At 40.7% G+C, this 14,775-nt stretch overlaps 1 protein-coding gene across 1 annotated transcript; it reads left to right on the plus strand.

Moving 5' to 3' along the window:
• Positions 1-3,322: 3,322 nt before the first annotated feature.
• FAM177B (family with sequence similarity 177 member B) lies at positions 3,323-13,178 on the plus strand. Its single transcript, XM_014838763.3, has 5 exons — positions 3,323-3,463; positions 8,254-8,609; positions 8,903-8,969; positions 11,645-11,742; positions 12,098-13,178. Exons 2-5 carry the CDS (start codon positions 8,436-8,438, stop codon positions 12,278-12,280), a joined length of 522 nt encoding a protein of 173 aa, XP_014694249.1. The 5' UTR covers positions 3,323-3,463; positions 8,254-8,435; the 3' UTR covers positions 12,281-13,178.
• Positions 13,179-14,775: the final 1,597 nt, after the last annotated feature.

Raw genomic sequence — 14,775 nt, forward strand, 5'->3', positions numbered from 1 at the left:
TTAGCCAAAAGGCCAGAGCTGAAACAGTGCAGTTCAGTGTATCTAATGCCTGCCCTGTGCTCAAGGTAGGTGTAAGCTCCTCATAAAACGTTAAACCGCCCAGTGGAGGATTTTACCTGTAAAGCAGAGCCTCTCCAGGAGCTTGCCTTGTGTTACTGATCTCAACCTTCGAGGGCTAGCTGGGTGGGGTCTACGGTGCCTCGACCTCCTAGGCTGGCCACATCCAGGATTTCAACCAAAGAATTTCCTAAGTTGTCTGCCATGATGTAGAAAAAGTTGGGAAACACCCAATGGGACAGGCATGTCAGTAATGTCTCTCTTACCCACGATGATTGGGTGCATGTATGTGGTTTAATCCAGAAAATGTATACAAATCCTGCCAGGTAATGTTCTGTCAGCAGTTCTCAAGGAGGGAGTAGAGGTTTGTACGTGTGTTTGTTTATTCATATTTCACATTTTTCCTTACTCTACTCCGGTGGCCCCCCGCCCCCACCCCTAGGACAAGTCACGGATTGGAGTGGGCTGGTGTCCTTGGGAAACGGCGGGCAGAAATTGGTAGTGAGCACTGCTCTGTGAAGTGGGGCTCTGGATGTCCCATCCCTGCTCTCACCAGAGGGGTGACCTTGAGACACTTCAGGGGAAGAGACAAAGGTGGCAGCAGGGAGCCCGGCAGTGGCCCAGGCGAACCACGCTAACCAGCTGCTATGTGATGACCTAGTGCCAGGTCTTTGCTGCATTCCAACCTGGCTCATTTGAAAACTTTTTTTTGATTCATGAAAGCCTAAATAACTCTAGGAAATTTTAGGTCTTATACCTTCCTGATGTTAAATGCCAAGTAGTAGAGTTAGCGTGTCATTTGGTTGGTACAGATGACAATGCTGTGTTTCAGTGAAGGAGTTAAAATGATTAGTATAAATGCAATGAGAAAAATATTAAAAGGTAGTCATTTTAACATCAGGAAATGAAGACAATTACAAGTCTGTTCTCTCCTCATTTTTCCAATCCATTATGTAGTGCCTTCTGCCACCGGTTAAAATGAACTGAATGTGTGATTCATTTATTAAACAAATCCTGAGTTCCACAGCCATGTGTCAGGTATGCTGGGGGCAGGAGAAACAGCAGGGCGCTCACAGGTAAAACCCTGCCCACTCTGGCGGGAGGGTGGGGCGGGGGAGGGAAGGGAAGAGGAGACAGACAAGGGCAGTGGAGAGTGTGCTAAGTGATGATAAGTGCTAAGGAGAAAAAACAGGAGGAGGGAAGATGTTGAGTGGTGGTGGTGGTGGTGAAGGGGATGGGAAGTTGCCTTGAAAAATAGGGAGGCTCAGAACAGGCCGTTCGAGTTAAAGACCTGAAGGCAGCGAGGGTACAAAGTCTAAGAGAAGAAAAACTGGTCCAGAGAACAGCCAGGACAAAGGTCCCGCGGCAGAGACAGTCTGTGTGGTCAGGGAACCACAGTCAGAAGGCCAGTGCTGTGGGATTTATGTGAGTGAGGGGGACAGTAGTAGAAAATATGGTCAGAAAAATATTGGGGGCCAGACCTGCAGTCTTGTAGGCCATCACAAGGACTCCGGCGTTTACTCCGGGTGAGGTGGGAACCCACTGGAGACTTTTAAGCTGAGGAATGACGTGATCTGATTTAGGATTTAACAACTCTGGCTGCCTTTTGAGTATGGCCCCTAGGGGGCTAATTAGGCGGATGCAATAATGTAGGTGAGAGATGATGGTTTAGACCTGGGTGGTGGCAGTGGAGTGGTGGTTATTAGGATTCCAGAAATATCTAAGAGAATTTCCCAATGGATTTAATGTGATTAAAGGAGAAGAATCAAGAACGGCTCCAATATATTTGGTCTGAGCAACTGGAAGAATAGAGTTGCCATTTATTGAAATGGGAAGACTGCCAGAGGAGTAGATGTGTGTGTGTGTGAGTGTATGGGGTGGGGGTGCAGTAAAGAGAAGGGCGTACTGAAACTATGAGCAAAGATTTAGACAGGATGGAGAGGTCTAGTTAGACATCCAAGAAGAGATGTCAAATAGACAGGATCTATGAATCTGAGATTCAAGGGGGGAAATGTGACCTGGAGAGAAAAACGTTACATATAAATGCGTGTGTAGATAATATTTAAAGCCACAGGGCCAAAGGAGATCATCAAGGGAGTGGATTAAAAAAAGAGAAGAGATGCAATCACTGAGCCCTAAGGTACTCCAATATTGAAAGGTCAGGGAAATTATATGGTCTGTTAATCACATTACAAACTTAGGAGCAATCCTTGAGAAGCTAGATTTGGGGAGTTTTAAGAAACAAAAAGTAGAGGTGCTCATAAGAATTAAGACTGAGGTCAAAAGCATGTTGTAAGGACTCTTTGAAAGATCACTTACAGAACATCCACGTCTAATCCCCTGGTGTGAAGTTGGCAATGCTCCCAAGCTTTCTGTAAATAAAAATAAGTTGATTCCACACCTGTTAGGATTGAGAGCCCCTTGTGTACCGGGCACTGTGATTACAAAGGCGAATTTTGCACAGCACGTCCTCAAATGTCCATTAGGTGGCAGAAAAGCATTCACTAAATCGACTTTAAGCTAGGTCTCTCTCTCTGGTCTCTTCCCCCACCGTCCCTTTGAGCCCTCTGAATTAAAAGATGTATGCCTATTTGACGCACAACACTATTATCATGAAGAACAGAACCTAGTATTTTCTTCAGAAAGCCAAGAGATATCATCAGTCTGTAATATAGTAGGGTGAGCCAGGTATGTGGGGGACGGAGGGTGTGTGTGTGTTTCATCTGGTGTGGAAATGTGTGAGTTGGGAGATGGTTTTGAGTAGAGTACATTGACTATAATGAGACTGTTAGGCGTTATTCTTTAACTTTCGATAATTAAGCTTTTTAGCTTGGGGCAAGGTGGGGAGGAGGGCGCAGAAAGCAAAAAACCCTCTTAAAAAAAAATAAGGCACTAGCTTGATATTTGAAATTTCTGCAGTACACCAAATCACTAAATCACGTCTCTATTCCCATTTAGAAGTTACATCTGTTCCCACTCTCCCTAGGGCACTGGTCCCCAAACTGGCCTGCTCATTGGGATCACCTGGGCAGCTTCAAAAATAACTGATGCCCATGTCCCCCGCCACCGCCGAGATTGTGATTTAAGTGGTCTGGGGAGTGGCCTGCCTTGAAATTTTTTAAAAAGACCCCCAGATGATTCTAATATGAAGACAAATTTGAGGGCCACTGGGTTTATGTAATGCCGAATATGTAAACATGATCGACCTTCCCACAATGCAAACATGTTCCACCCTGTAAGATACACGCAAGAGAACGCTTCCACGTCAGCGTGTCTGAGGGCTCCCTATCACCTAGGCCTGGTTTTCTTAATTTACCGAACAACTTCCAGCCGCAAATTTTGTACTACTTTCAAAACCTGAAACATGAATTAAAGCAGTGAAAGAGAAAGCAAAGGAATAATGGAGGTGAGCTGCTTTTTGAAAATGTTTTTATTTTCTTTTGCTGGTTATGTAGAATGTGTCTGATTTCTCAAGGCACGGACAATGTTTACTTTTGCAATAGTATTATGCTTAGAGTAGTGTTGGTCTTAAACACCAAATTAAAATGGTTGTTTTTTTGCTGCTCTTTGGCATCAGAAACTCAATGGTAACAACTGTTACTATTTCCTACCAAGGCTCTTTTGTGAAACACTATGAGTAAGTCAGTCAGGGAGAATGATGTCTCTCCTTGAAGTCTTCTCAGAGGACCCTGGGCAGGGCAGGTATCACCTCCTGCTGCTGTGGATGACAAATTTAACCCTTGACGCCGTTAGCAACTCTGACCTTTGAAAATGACATAGATGCAGCATTGCACCAATAAAATTTGGCGACTTAGTCATATATACATATGAATATTCATATGCATATTCACATATTCATATTATATGTGAATATTCATGTGTTATCTGTATAATATGAATATTCATGTTGCATGAACATTCATATATGGATATTATTAGATGCATAAGCATATGTATATACAAATATATATACATATGTGTGTTTAATGTTTGTAGTGCCTGTGGGGGGACTGGAATTGGCCACCCCAAGATATGACCCTTTGGCGTGAGGATTATTTTGGGCTGGTTAATTTTAAAAACTGCAGACAGGAAAGAAACTCTGAAAAGTAGAATTTACTTACCCTTTGTTAAGAGACATTTACGTTTGTAAAGGAAATCTCCATCTGTACCTCTCTGTACCAGGAAGAAGAGGGGATGGCCTTGTCTCTAGAAACTCTTAATCAATGCGGAAGGCAACGATTTAAATCTGTATAAGAATCTTACTCTTGTTTACTGTACTTGTCTGGTAACCTCCCATAACTGACTCCCCCTGACCCCTAACATCCTCCTTTGTCTTTAGCTGACATGATATTTAAGGTGGTGGCTTCAGCCATTTTGGCGAGTTGCTCAGTTTGCCTGAGCCTCTCTCATGTATACATGCTATAAAGCTTTGCTTAATTTTCTCCTGTTATTCTGTCTCATGTGAATTTAATTCATTCTCCGGCCAGAAGGACCCAGAGCGGGTAGAGGAAATGTCTTCCTCCCCTACAGCCCATAAAATATTTTAAAAATTCAATCTGCTAGTCTTCATTTGGATAGATGGCTTATAATATATTTACATTTATTATGATTACTGATTTACTTGGAATTATTTCTAATATTTTCTTTAGTGTTTCCATTAATCACGCTTTTTCTTTGTTCTTTTTCTACCCTCTTTCCTGCCTTCTGTTGAATTGTTTCTTTTTTTTCTTCTGCTAGTTTTGAAGCTGCACATTCTAATTCCATTATTTTTCTAGGTACCTTTAAATTGTTAACATGCATACTTAACAACCTATTCCAAAACAATACTTAAAGAGGTCAACTCCTCACATTTTTGTTACCGTTGTCTAATACTTAATACTGCTCTGTTGTTATACTGCACCCTACCAAAATGGTGTTTTTAAGAGTCAATACTTAAGATTTGTCACTCTGTTTACTAATTTATTTACATTTGTTTCTTGCATCTTGTTCTTACTTCTGGGTTCGATTTCCTTCTTGTTGACACACAATTTTATATTATTCATCTTTCAGTGAAGCTGTAAGAAAGATTAACTCAGTTTTTATAGGTGAAAATATTGCTTTACTCTCTCCCTATCATTGTTCATCTGGGTATTGAATTCTTTTTGGCAATAACCAATTGTCTTCTGGTCTCCATTGTTGCTGATCTGAAGTCAGCCATTGGTCTAATTGTTATTCTTTTGGGGGTAATCTGCCTCATCTAGGTAACTTCAAGATTTTTTTATAATTTCCATGATCTAGGTTTGATTTAATTTTTATTTATGCCTCTTAGTATTGTTTATGTTTCTCACATTTGAAGATTTGTATCTTTCTTCAGATATGGAAAATTCACAGCCATTACCTCTTCAAACATTACCTTCCCCATTCTTTCTGTTCACTTCTTCTGGAACTCCTAATAAACAAATATTGAACCTTCTCATCTATTCTTTATATCTCATGACTTTTTCTTTCATGTTAATGGAATATACATCTCTTTATGCTGTGTTATGAGAGATTTCTTCAGATTTCTTCATTGTGTTTAATCTGCATACAACCTATCCTAGGTTGACTATATATTTCATTTCTAGAATTTCTGTTCAGTTCTTTTTCAAATCAACCTGTTCTTTTTGGCTATTATAATAGTTTGCTTCCTTTATCTCTTTGAACATATTAAACATATTCATTTTAAAGTTTCCTGTTGTTCTATTATTCCTCTTTCTTGAGTGAAGACTCTCCCATCTGCTGAACCCTCCTCATGATGGTTGATGTCTTCATGTGATTTTTAAGTTTTTGTAACGAGCACATCCTCAGCTTCACTTCAGCTCCTCACACCATATGAGGGCTGTGAATTTGGGCCACATGCCAGCATGTGGTACCAGCCTGGGGTTCCAGTTTTTTCAGGTGACTATTTCTACCCATGTTGCCAGGAGATGACAAATTACTTTGCACCTTTTGCAGGTCAGTAGGTAGTTTTTCAAGTCCATATTTTATAGATGAGATAGTACTTTATTGTCTTAGTTTTATGCAGGTAGCTTTATTTCAGCGCCCACACTCATGGGATCTGTGGTTTGGATTGTCTCCTCTCTGCACCAGTGTTAAAACTCTAGGCCTCAGGCCTATATCTGGCTCTGAACTCCCAGGAGCCATATCAGCTTCAGCTCACCCTTATAATTTTGAGTTTTCTCTCTTTTCCTGTTACTTAGGCTAGCTTGCTCCCTTCTGTCCTTCCTCTCTTCCTGCCTTCCTTCTTTTTTCTTTTTCTTTCTTTCTTCTTTCCTTTCTTTCTTTCTCTCTATCTCTTTCTTTCTTCCTCTCGGTTTCTTTTCATCCTCCTCTCTCCCTCCTTCCTTTCCTCCTTTGTTCCTTCCCTTTCTCTCTCTCTCTCTTTCTTACTTCCTTAGTATAGCCTGATTCAATGTTTTGGTTGTCTAATTCTATCCAGCATTTCCAGGTGTCTGGAATAGGAAGCGGAATTCTTCCACATCAGCTCAGTCTGCCATATTTGCTGATATAATCTTAAAATATATTAAATATTAGTTAAGACAATAGTGTGCTTACCATATTAGTGCCAGATATATATCCTATTAAGTGTTAGTTACTTAATAATAGCTGGCTTTTATTAAACACTTACTATTTGCTAAGAATTTTTCTAACTCCTTTATGTGTCTTTACCCATTTATTCCTCAATTTTATAAAGTTGGTACCACATTTACACACATATTCAAGCTATATTATTCTTATTTTATAGATGAGGAAACCAAGCCACAGGGATATTAAGTAACAGGATTTTCAACCTCTGACTCCAAGCTTGTCAGCTTTTTTAAGATTTCATCTGAACACAGTAAAATTAACTGATATTCAGTCTAGAATTTGATTCATTTTGACAAATGTATGCAGTCGAGTAACCACCACTACAATCATGATCTCTATTAGAACAATTCCATCATCCCAAAAGCTCCCTTTTATCCCTTTGCAGTTAATCTCTTCCCCTGATCCTCTCACCCCTAGAAAATACTGATCTGTTTTCTACTTCTGTAATTTTTCCTTTTCTAAAATTTTGCGTAAATAGAATCACATAATATACAGTGTCTAGCTTCTTTCGCTTAGCATGATGCTTTTGAGATTTCTTCCTAGGGGTGCAAATACTATTTGTCTATTACTTTTAATCACTGAGTAGCATTCCATTGAAGAGAGATGCCACATTTTGTTTATCCTTTCACCAGTTGATGGACACTTGAATTGTTTCCAGTTTGGGGCTCTTGCAAATAAAACTTCTATGAACAAATCTTTAGATGGATATATGTTTTCATTTCTCTTGGGTAAATATGTAGGCATGGAATTACCAGATTATATGGTAACTATATATGTGACTTTTAAGAAACTGCAGAACTGTTACAGAGTGGCTATACCATTTTACACTCCCACTAGCAATGAATGAGCGTTCTAGTGGCTTCACTTACTCCTCAACACTTGGTATTGTCTTTTTAATTTTAGCCTTCTAGTGAGTATGTTATGATATCTCATTATGGTTTCAATTTGTGTTTCCCTAATGACTAATGACATTGAGGATCGTTTCCTAAGTTTATTTGGCATCTGTAAATCCTCTTTGGTAAACTGGCTGTTCAAATCCTTTGCCCATATTCTAATTGACTTGTTTGTGTTTCACCTATTGAATTGCAGTAGTTCTTTATGTATTCTGAAAATAAGTCCTTTATCAGATATATACTTGGGAAATATTTTCTCCTGTCTGTGCAAAGCCTATACTCTTTTTTCTTTCTGCTTTTTTCCCCCAAATCCCTCCAGCACATAGTTGTATATTTTAGTTGTGGGTCCTTCTAGTTGTGGCATGTGGGACGCCACCTCAGCATGGCCTGATGAGCGGTGCCATGTCCGTGCCCAGGATTCAAACCAGTGAAACCTTGGGCTGCTGAAGCAGAGAGTGAGAACTTAACCACTCAGTCATGGGGCCGGCCCCAAAGCCTTACTCTTAACCACTACTTCTATTGCCTCTCAATATTTATTGAAATAATTGAGGAACTTCCGCAAAGCGATGGCCTCTTTCTACTAGCAGTGGTAGCTTTGGCAATTAATAAGGGGTAAGGGAATGCTGTCGAAATTTTTGTTTGAAGACCCAAAGTTCACATTTTCACTACTAACTGAACCTTTTTCATTTTGGTACAGAAATGAGCAGTCGTCTCTCGGATTTGAAGAATCGATGACATCACAGCTGTGATTGCCTCTGAACTCTCTGCCTTTACCAGCCATTGAAAATAACTGGACACCTCTCAGCTATATAAACTCTGCCCTGGGCAACTTGCCCTAAGGCGTCTTGTTTTTAATTTACTAGTTGTTTTTTTTTCCTTATGGAAAAAGACGGTTTACAGCAGTTAGAACTGGAGAAGAGTGGATCTTCCAAAAGAACTACTCCCAAAAGAATTATTCATTTTGTTGATGGAGACATCCTGGAAGAATATAGCACAGATGAGGAGGAAGAGGAAGAAAAAGAGGAACAGAAAATGAATTCAATGCTTGACCCTGTAAGTTTGGAATAGCAACATGAGTGAACATGGGGGCTGAGTGAATGACAGCTTAAGCCAGACAAGGTTTGTAGAAAATATGGTTTTAAGCTAATTCTTTGTTTTCCTTGGTTTGCTTTTTAGATCCATCTATAGTCAACTCATAATTTTGTTAATCTTAGTTTTCACATCTATGAGACAGAAAATGGATCATATTATAAAGCATTTTGAAACCTCCACAGGAAAGACTCTGCAGTCACCACTCCTATTATTGATTACTCTAACTCAATTTTTCTCTTTCTTTTTTTTTTCAGTCTAAACTTTCATGGGGGCCCTACCTACGGTTTTTGGCAGGGCGAATAGCAAGCACCTCATTTTCTAGTAAGTACAGCTAAGGTTATTTTCCTCTGTCCTAAATATAGACTTTAGACCCTCAGAGTTAGGTGGGACTTCCAGTGGTTTACTTCACGCCATGCTTTCTGAAGAAGTGATGATCTGGTCTCTTCTGGATCTATGCTGGAACATTCCCAATGGCATAGAACCTCACATCTTCAGGCAGACCCTTCCATCTTTTTCCACCTCTTGTTAGTAAATTCTTATACTTTTCTCTTCTTTTGAAGTTATTCCCATTGATCCTAGTTGCCTTTCTTAAGGCCATACAAAACCAGTCTAGATTCTTCTTTCATAGAACAGAGTTTTAAATACATGAAGACAATAGCCAGTCCTTCCTGAATAAACTTCCAAGTTTTCCAAACTGTTATGACACAGTTCCAAGTTCCCTCATCATAATCTCTCTATTATAAAAATTTATTATTATAAATAAAGAACTTTATTGACTCCTCCCAGGGGCATAATGAACAGCCCAACAGATGAAATATTAAATCTTATTTTGTTTGACTTTCACCAATTTTCTTTAAAACTCAATTGGCAACGTCTAATTACTCATTTCCTTCTAACTTGGATATGCTTGTGTATACCACAGAGAGGAAAACAACTTTAAAAATCTGAGAAAATATAAAATATAGCTCTTAGGAATTGCTCTTCATTCATTAAATAAGCATTCATTGAGTGTCAATATGTGCTCAGCCCTGTGCTGGACCTGGGACACAAAGACAAATGACAATCTCTGCTTTCAAGAGACTCAATATTCAGTGGATAATATAGGCCAGTAAACATCCTGTCATTATAATTCGATCTCATGGTTACCAGGATAGAAGGAGCACAGGGACTATAGACAGAGTCAGAAACGCTGACATATGAAGGAGATACCTTATGAGTCCTATGCAGGTATGTCTGGCTAAGGCCAGCTTGGGGACCATGAAAGTGACCAGGGGGATCTTTAAATTACAGTGAAAAGTGATGATGGGGTGGTTCAGTCAGGTGGTCTGAGCTTTAAAGGAACAAGTGCCTTTACATCAAGACAGAGGGTTAGTGATTTGGAAGTTTCTCTGGGAATCTGAGTGAAATACCAATCTTACCGCAACCCTAACACATTGGCAGAAGAAAGGCTGTCTTCCAGAGAGTTCTATGCTTTAGTTAGGACAAGACTGTTTGCAGAGGTGAAGTGTTTTGAACGGAGGGAGACTTAGGAGGTTAGGTCAAGTAAAAGAAGCAAAACTCGATACAGCAATACGAGAGTGTGAAGCAGAACAGAGACTACGGTGCTCTCCATGTTGACCTTTGACTGCAGATGGCGGGGACAGGACACATGGGGAATCAAGCTGCCTTCAGGGCTCCAAACAGAACTGTAGCATTAAAGTGCTTCTGCCTGGGGCTTCCAGATTGTAGTGGAGGCATCAATGTGCGAGCAGTCAGCACCTGGTCTCTACACAGAGATTTTGCATACAGCTGGAACCCAGATGACACTGGTAATGAATTTTTTCAACTTAAAATTCTAGTAGGTCATAAACAGGAAAACTTCCTAAGCTTTATTCTAATATTTTAGAAACTTCTCTCATACACATATGCTTAAGCACTGTGGCAAACAAACAGATTAAATAGCTAGAGTATTTTTGAAAAGACAAAACACATTTAAAAATAATAACATCATTCTGATGCCCTCTATGAGCAATATTGCAAGAAATGGAATGAGTCAGAAAGTCCTGTCACAGGGGGAGTCAGAAGTCCTATAATTTTATATATATATATATATATATATATATATATATAGGTGAGGAAGATTGGCCCTGAGTTAACATCTGTTGCCAGTCTTCCTCTTTTTGCTTGAGGAAGATTGTTGCTGAGCTAACATCTGTACCAATCTTCCTGTTTTGTGTATGGGATGCCATCATAGCACGGCTTGACAAGTGGTGTGTAGGTCCATGCCCAGGATTCGAACCTGTGAACCCTGGGACGCCAAAGCTGAGTGTATGAACTTAACCACTATGCTGCCAGCTGGCCCCCAAGAAGTCCTATAATTTTAAAGGAAAAGATTTCTAGGAGACACCTTCAGGAAACCACTGATCATTCATGCTAAACCTTTATCCCTGACTCTGACAAGCACAGAGCTGAGCCTGCAGGCCACCTTGCTGCTGTGACTGAAGGCAGACAAGGAGGGCCTTAAGCTGCTGCTAACAGGGAGTTTGTCTCACTGCGTGGAAGAATCCCTGACATGAGTCTTGGTAACACCGGATTGAATTTTTGGTGTCATTTGAAATATACTCACAACTGATGATCAACTGATATGCATGGGGATGAGCAGCATCTACTCTGATTGTTCCGGACAAATGCTGTCCCTGTTATTAAGTATTTTGAAAATCTCTCCTGATGTATTCATCTGGAAAAGATAGTTTAGATGTAATCCCATGTGAAGATAGAAGATTTAACAAATTCCCTTTGGTCCTAGAATTTTTTGAGAGTCCAGAGCGATTGCAATCTTCTATCGGCCTTGAAGTTCAATGTAGTGGTGGATCTGCCACCACTGCAGTAGGAGGAGGCTGGGGGCCAAGAGCGTGGAAACACATGACTTGTAGGCAAGCTTTATCTCTTGGCACCTCAGCTGACTCTAAGTGTTAGTTACTCTTTTGACTTACCAAAGTTCTGGTTCTTTCTTTCAGCGTGTGAATTCCTTGGTGGAAGATTAGCTACCTTCTTTGGTCTTACTCAACCCAAATATCAATATATGTTAAACGAGTATTATAGAAGACAAAATAAGGTATGTGACATCCTGATGGGGACACCAAGAGCCCTGAGGTGGGAAGATGGGTTGCTCTCATTTCAGGCCAGTATAGAAGAGGGTTTTCCCACCTGGTGACCATGTACTACAATGTCACTGAGCTCCTACGGTCAGACTGACTTGTTTTGCTAATGCCCCTCACCCCATGGCACATCGTCGTATTTGCCTCTCTCGTGAGAACTTAGACTGTTGTGAGATGGGCTGGAGAAGGTAGTCGAGGGTGAGGCCTGCGATTGCTTAAAGGAGAAGCTTCTTACAGGGTGTCTCTACAAGAGGGGGAGTTCAGAGTTATTTGGTTTACAGTTAAACTTTTCCTTGTTTCTCTCCATACCAGGAAGGTGACAAGGAAAATGAAGGGAATGGATCAAAGGCTCAGCCAGCCAAGGTTCCTAATGAAAAGTGTCACCTGGAGACTAGGGGCCTAGACTATGGAACCACACGACAGGAAATTGCAGAGGCCACTCCTCAGTGCAGCGCCACCTCCAGGGAGGGCCTGGCAGCAGGTTCCAGCTCATAATGGGCAGCAGGCAGGTCTGTACTTCCGCTGGATCTCTGTTCCTCGGCCATTGATTCCCATGGCAACAGCACCACAGGTGGCGCACCCAAACCAGATCTGATCTTAATCTCTTTGGGATTTCTTCTCTAGCAGCCAGGAGTTGCAAGCAATAATGAGAATAATTGTGGATTCTTTCTCAATCTAAATGTTTATTTATAAGCCCCACAATCCAGCTCCACCCCAGTGACACAAGTCCTGTTATTTGTGGATAGTTAGGATTGACATTTACACAGTAGTACAAATGCCTTAAGGAACCTGGGCATGAGAATTTTAGGCTGAAATGCTTTGTCACGGGCTTAGGGTGCAGAAAAGAAATTCTGTTCCTCAGAAGAAACTTTGGGCACCATGAAGTCTAAATAAATCCCCATTCGACGCTTAACATAAGGTGTGTCCTCCCTGATAGCCATCCTGGCTTAGTTGGGGACCATAAGCAAACATTACTAATAACTCTGTTACAGTATATCAAAGTCTTTGAGAATTGGGTGAATTTGGGTGAGATTTTCCCTCAAACAATTAAAAAATAAACAATCTGAACTCCAGAAAAAGTAATTGGAAAAAATGGATCATTTTCTTGTTTGTCAAATTTTCAAAACCATTGATAGACCAACCATGGAAATCATAGCTGGATGACACAGGTTGTTCTGGCCAAAAGTAGCTGTGATAAAACAGAAATACACAGACTTATAGTCGTAAGACCCAAGTTCAGATCTCAATTCTACAATTTACTAGTTGTGTGATTTTAAGTGTCTAGACCTCTGAGCCCCAGTCTCTTTCTTTGTAAAATATGGGTGGCATTTATTTGTTCCTCAAGGGTTATTGTTAAAAAAATATGATAATAAATGTGAAAACACTTTTAAAACTGTGAATATTAGTTGTTGATAATTAATGACTATTATAGACTGTTTATTGAAGATCCCAAAGAGCCATGGCTTCTGGAGTTCATGCCGTTGTATAGTCCCAACTACATTGACTCTGGGCTTGGCCACGTGACTTGCTTTGGCCAATGAGATAGTAGCAAATATGATGCAAGTGGAGGCTTGATAAGCATTTGCGCATGGGGCCTTGTCCTCTTAGAAAGCTCCATGTTGTAAAGCAGCTCAGGCTAGTCTTCTGAATGATGAACGTCCACATGGAGAGAGGTCCCAAGGATGAAAGACCGTCTCACACATTTCAGCTCCAGCCAAGGTACCCACCAAATGCAGCCACGTAAATGACCTTCTGCTGCCCTACATGGAGCAGAGGAACCATGCAGCTGAGCCAGTCACCCCACAGAATGATGAGAAATAATAAATCATTGCTGTTTTACGTTTTGGAGTGGTTGGTTATGCAGTCATTTATGACTGCAATAGTACATCTAAGAGAAGGGGAAGTTGGAATTGGTTCGATATGAAATCGAGGATGGACGTCGGCCTGGAGAATAAAGTGGAGTTAGTTGAATATGTGAGGATAAGATGGGTTATGCTGCATAAACGGACAACTCCAAAATCTCAATGGCTTAAAACAGCAAAAGTTTCTTTCTTTCTCAGGAGAAGTCCACTGTCAATTCAGGTGGGTTCCCAAAGTCTTCACCATGTGCTGGCTCAGCAGTGCATGCTTCTCTGATCCTACAGTTCCTCCATCCCATGATGCCCTCGGGGATGCTGAAGTAGGAGTGGAGTGGAGGGTTCCGCACTGGCCATCAATGTCTCCGCTAGGAATGAATCATGTCACCTCTCCTTTGTTTCTTCCACCAAAGCAAGTCACATGGCCACAACTAACTTTAAGAAATGTGAGCCTCCTAAGACAGCCGAGAAAGGGAAACCCTTTCTTCTAGTGGCATAAGGGACAAATGACAGGCTCTAGCATCAAGATGATATAGGTTTATTCTCAGCTCTGCTGTTTCTTTCTAACCTGGTGGCCCTGTGCAACTTACTAAACTTCTCAGTGTTCCCATGTGTAAAACAGGCTTGATACAGGAAGAAAAGCCAACGTGAACTAGCTTATGCGACAAAAAGGAATATTTTTGGAAGGGTACTGTTACCTCATAGACCCCAAAGGCAGATCAGATTTCAGTAGGTCTAGAACAAATCTGACAAGCCAGTACCTAAGCAGTACCCTCTCTCCATTTCTGGTCTTTCTTACACCCAAGGAAGATCACTCAATAGCTCTTTTATTTTTTAATCTATGTATTTACTTTCATTGCGATATACTTGACATATAACACTATATTAGTTTCAGGTGTACAGAATAATGGTTCAATATGTGTATCTATTGTGAAATGATCACCACGATAAGTCTAGTTAACATCCATCACCACAAAGAGTTACAAATTTTTTTCTTTTTCTTTGGTTGAGGAAATTTGGGCCTGAGCTAACATCTGTTGCCAACCTTCCTCTCTCTTTTTTTCCCCTCCCCAGAGCCCCAGTACATAGTTGTATCTCCTGGTTGTAGGTCATTCTGGTTCCTCCATGTAGGGT

This window comes from Equus asinus, chromosome 30 (genome assembly GCF_041296235.1).
Source record: "Equus asinus isolate D_3611 breed Donkey chromosome 30, EquAss-T2T_v2, whole genome shotgun sequence".
NCBI lineage: Eukaryota > Metazoa > Chordata > Mammalia > Perissodactyla > Equidae > Equus > Equus asinus.

Coding starts and splice junctions, on each gene's coding strand:
- FAM177B (XM_014838763.3), top strand. CDS start 8,436: ATGGAAAAAGACGGTTTACAGCAGTTAGAACTGGAGAAGAGTGGATCT. Junction 8,610..8,902: donor TGAATTCAATGCTTGACCCT/GTAAGTTTGGAA, acceptor TTTTTTTTTCAG/TCTAAACTTTCATGGGGGCC. Junction 11,743..12,097: donor ATTATAGAAGACAAAATAAG/GTATGTGACATC, acceptor TCTCCATACCAG/GAAGGTGACAAGGAAAATGA.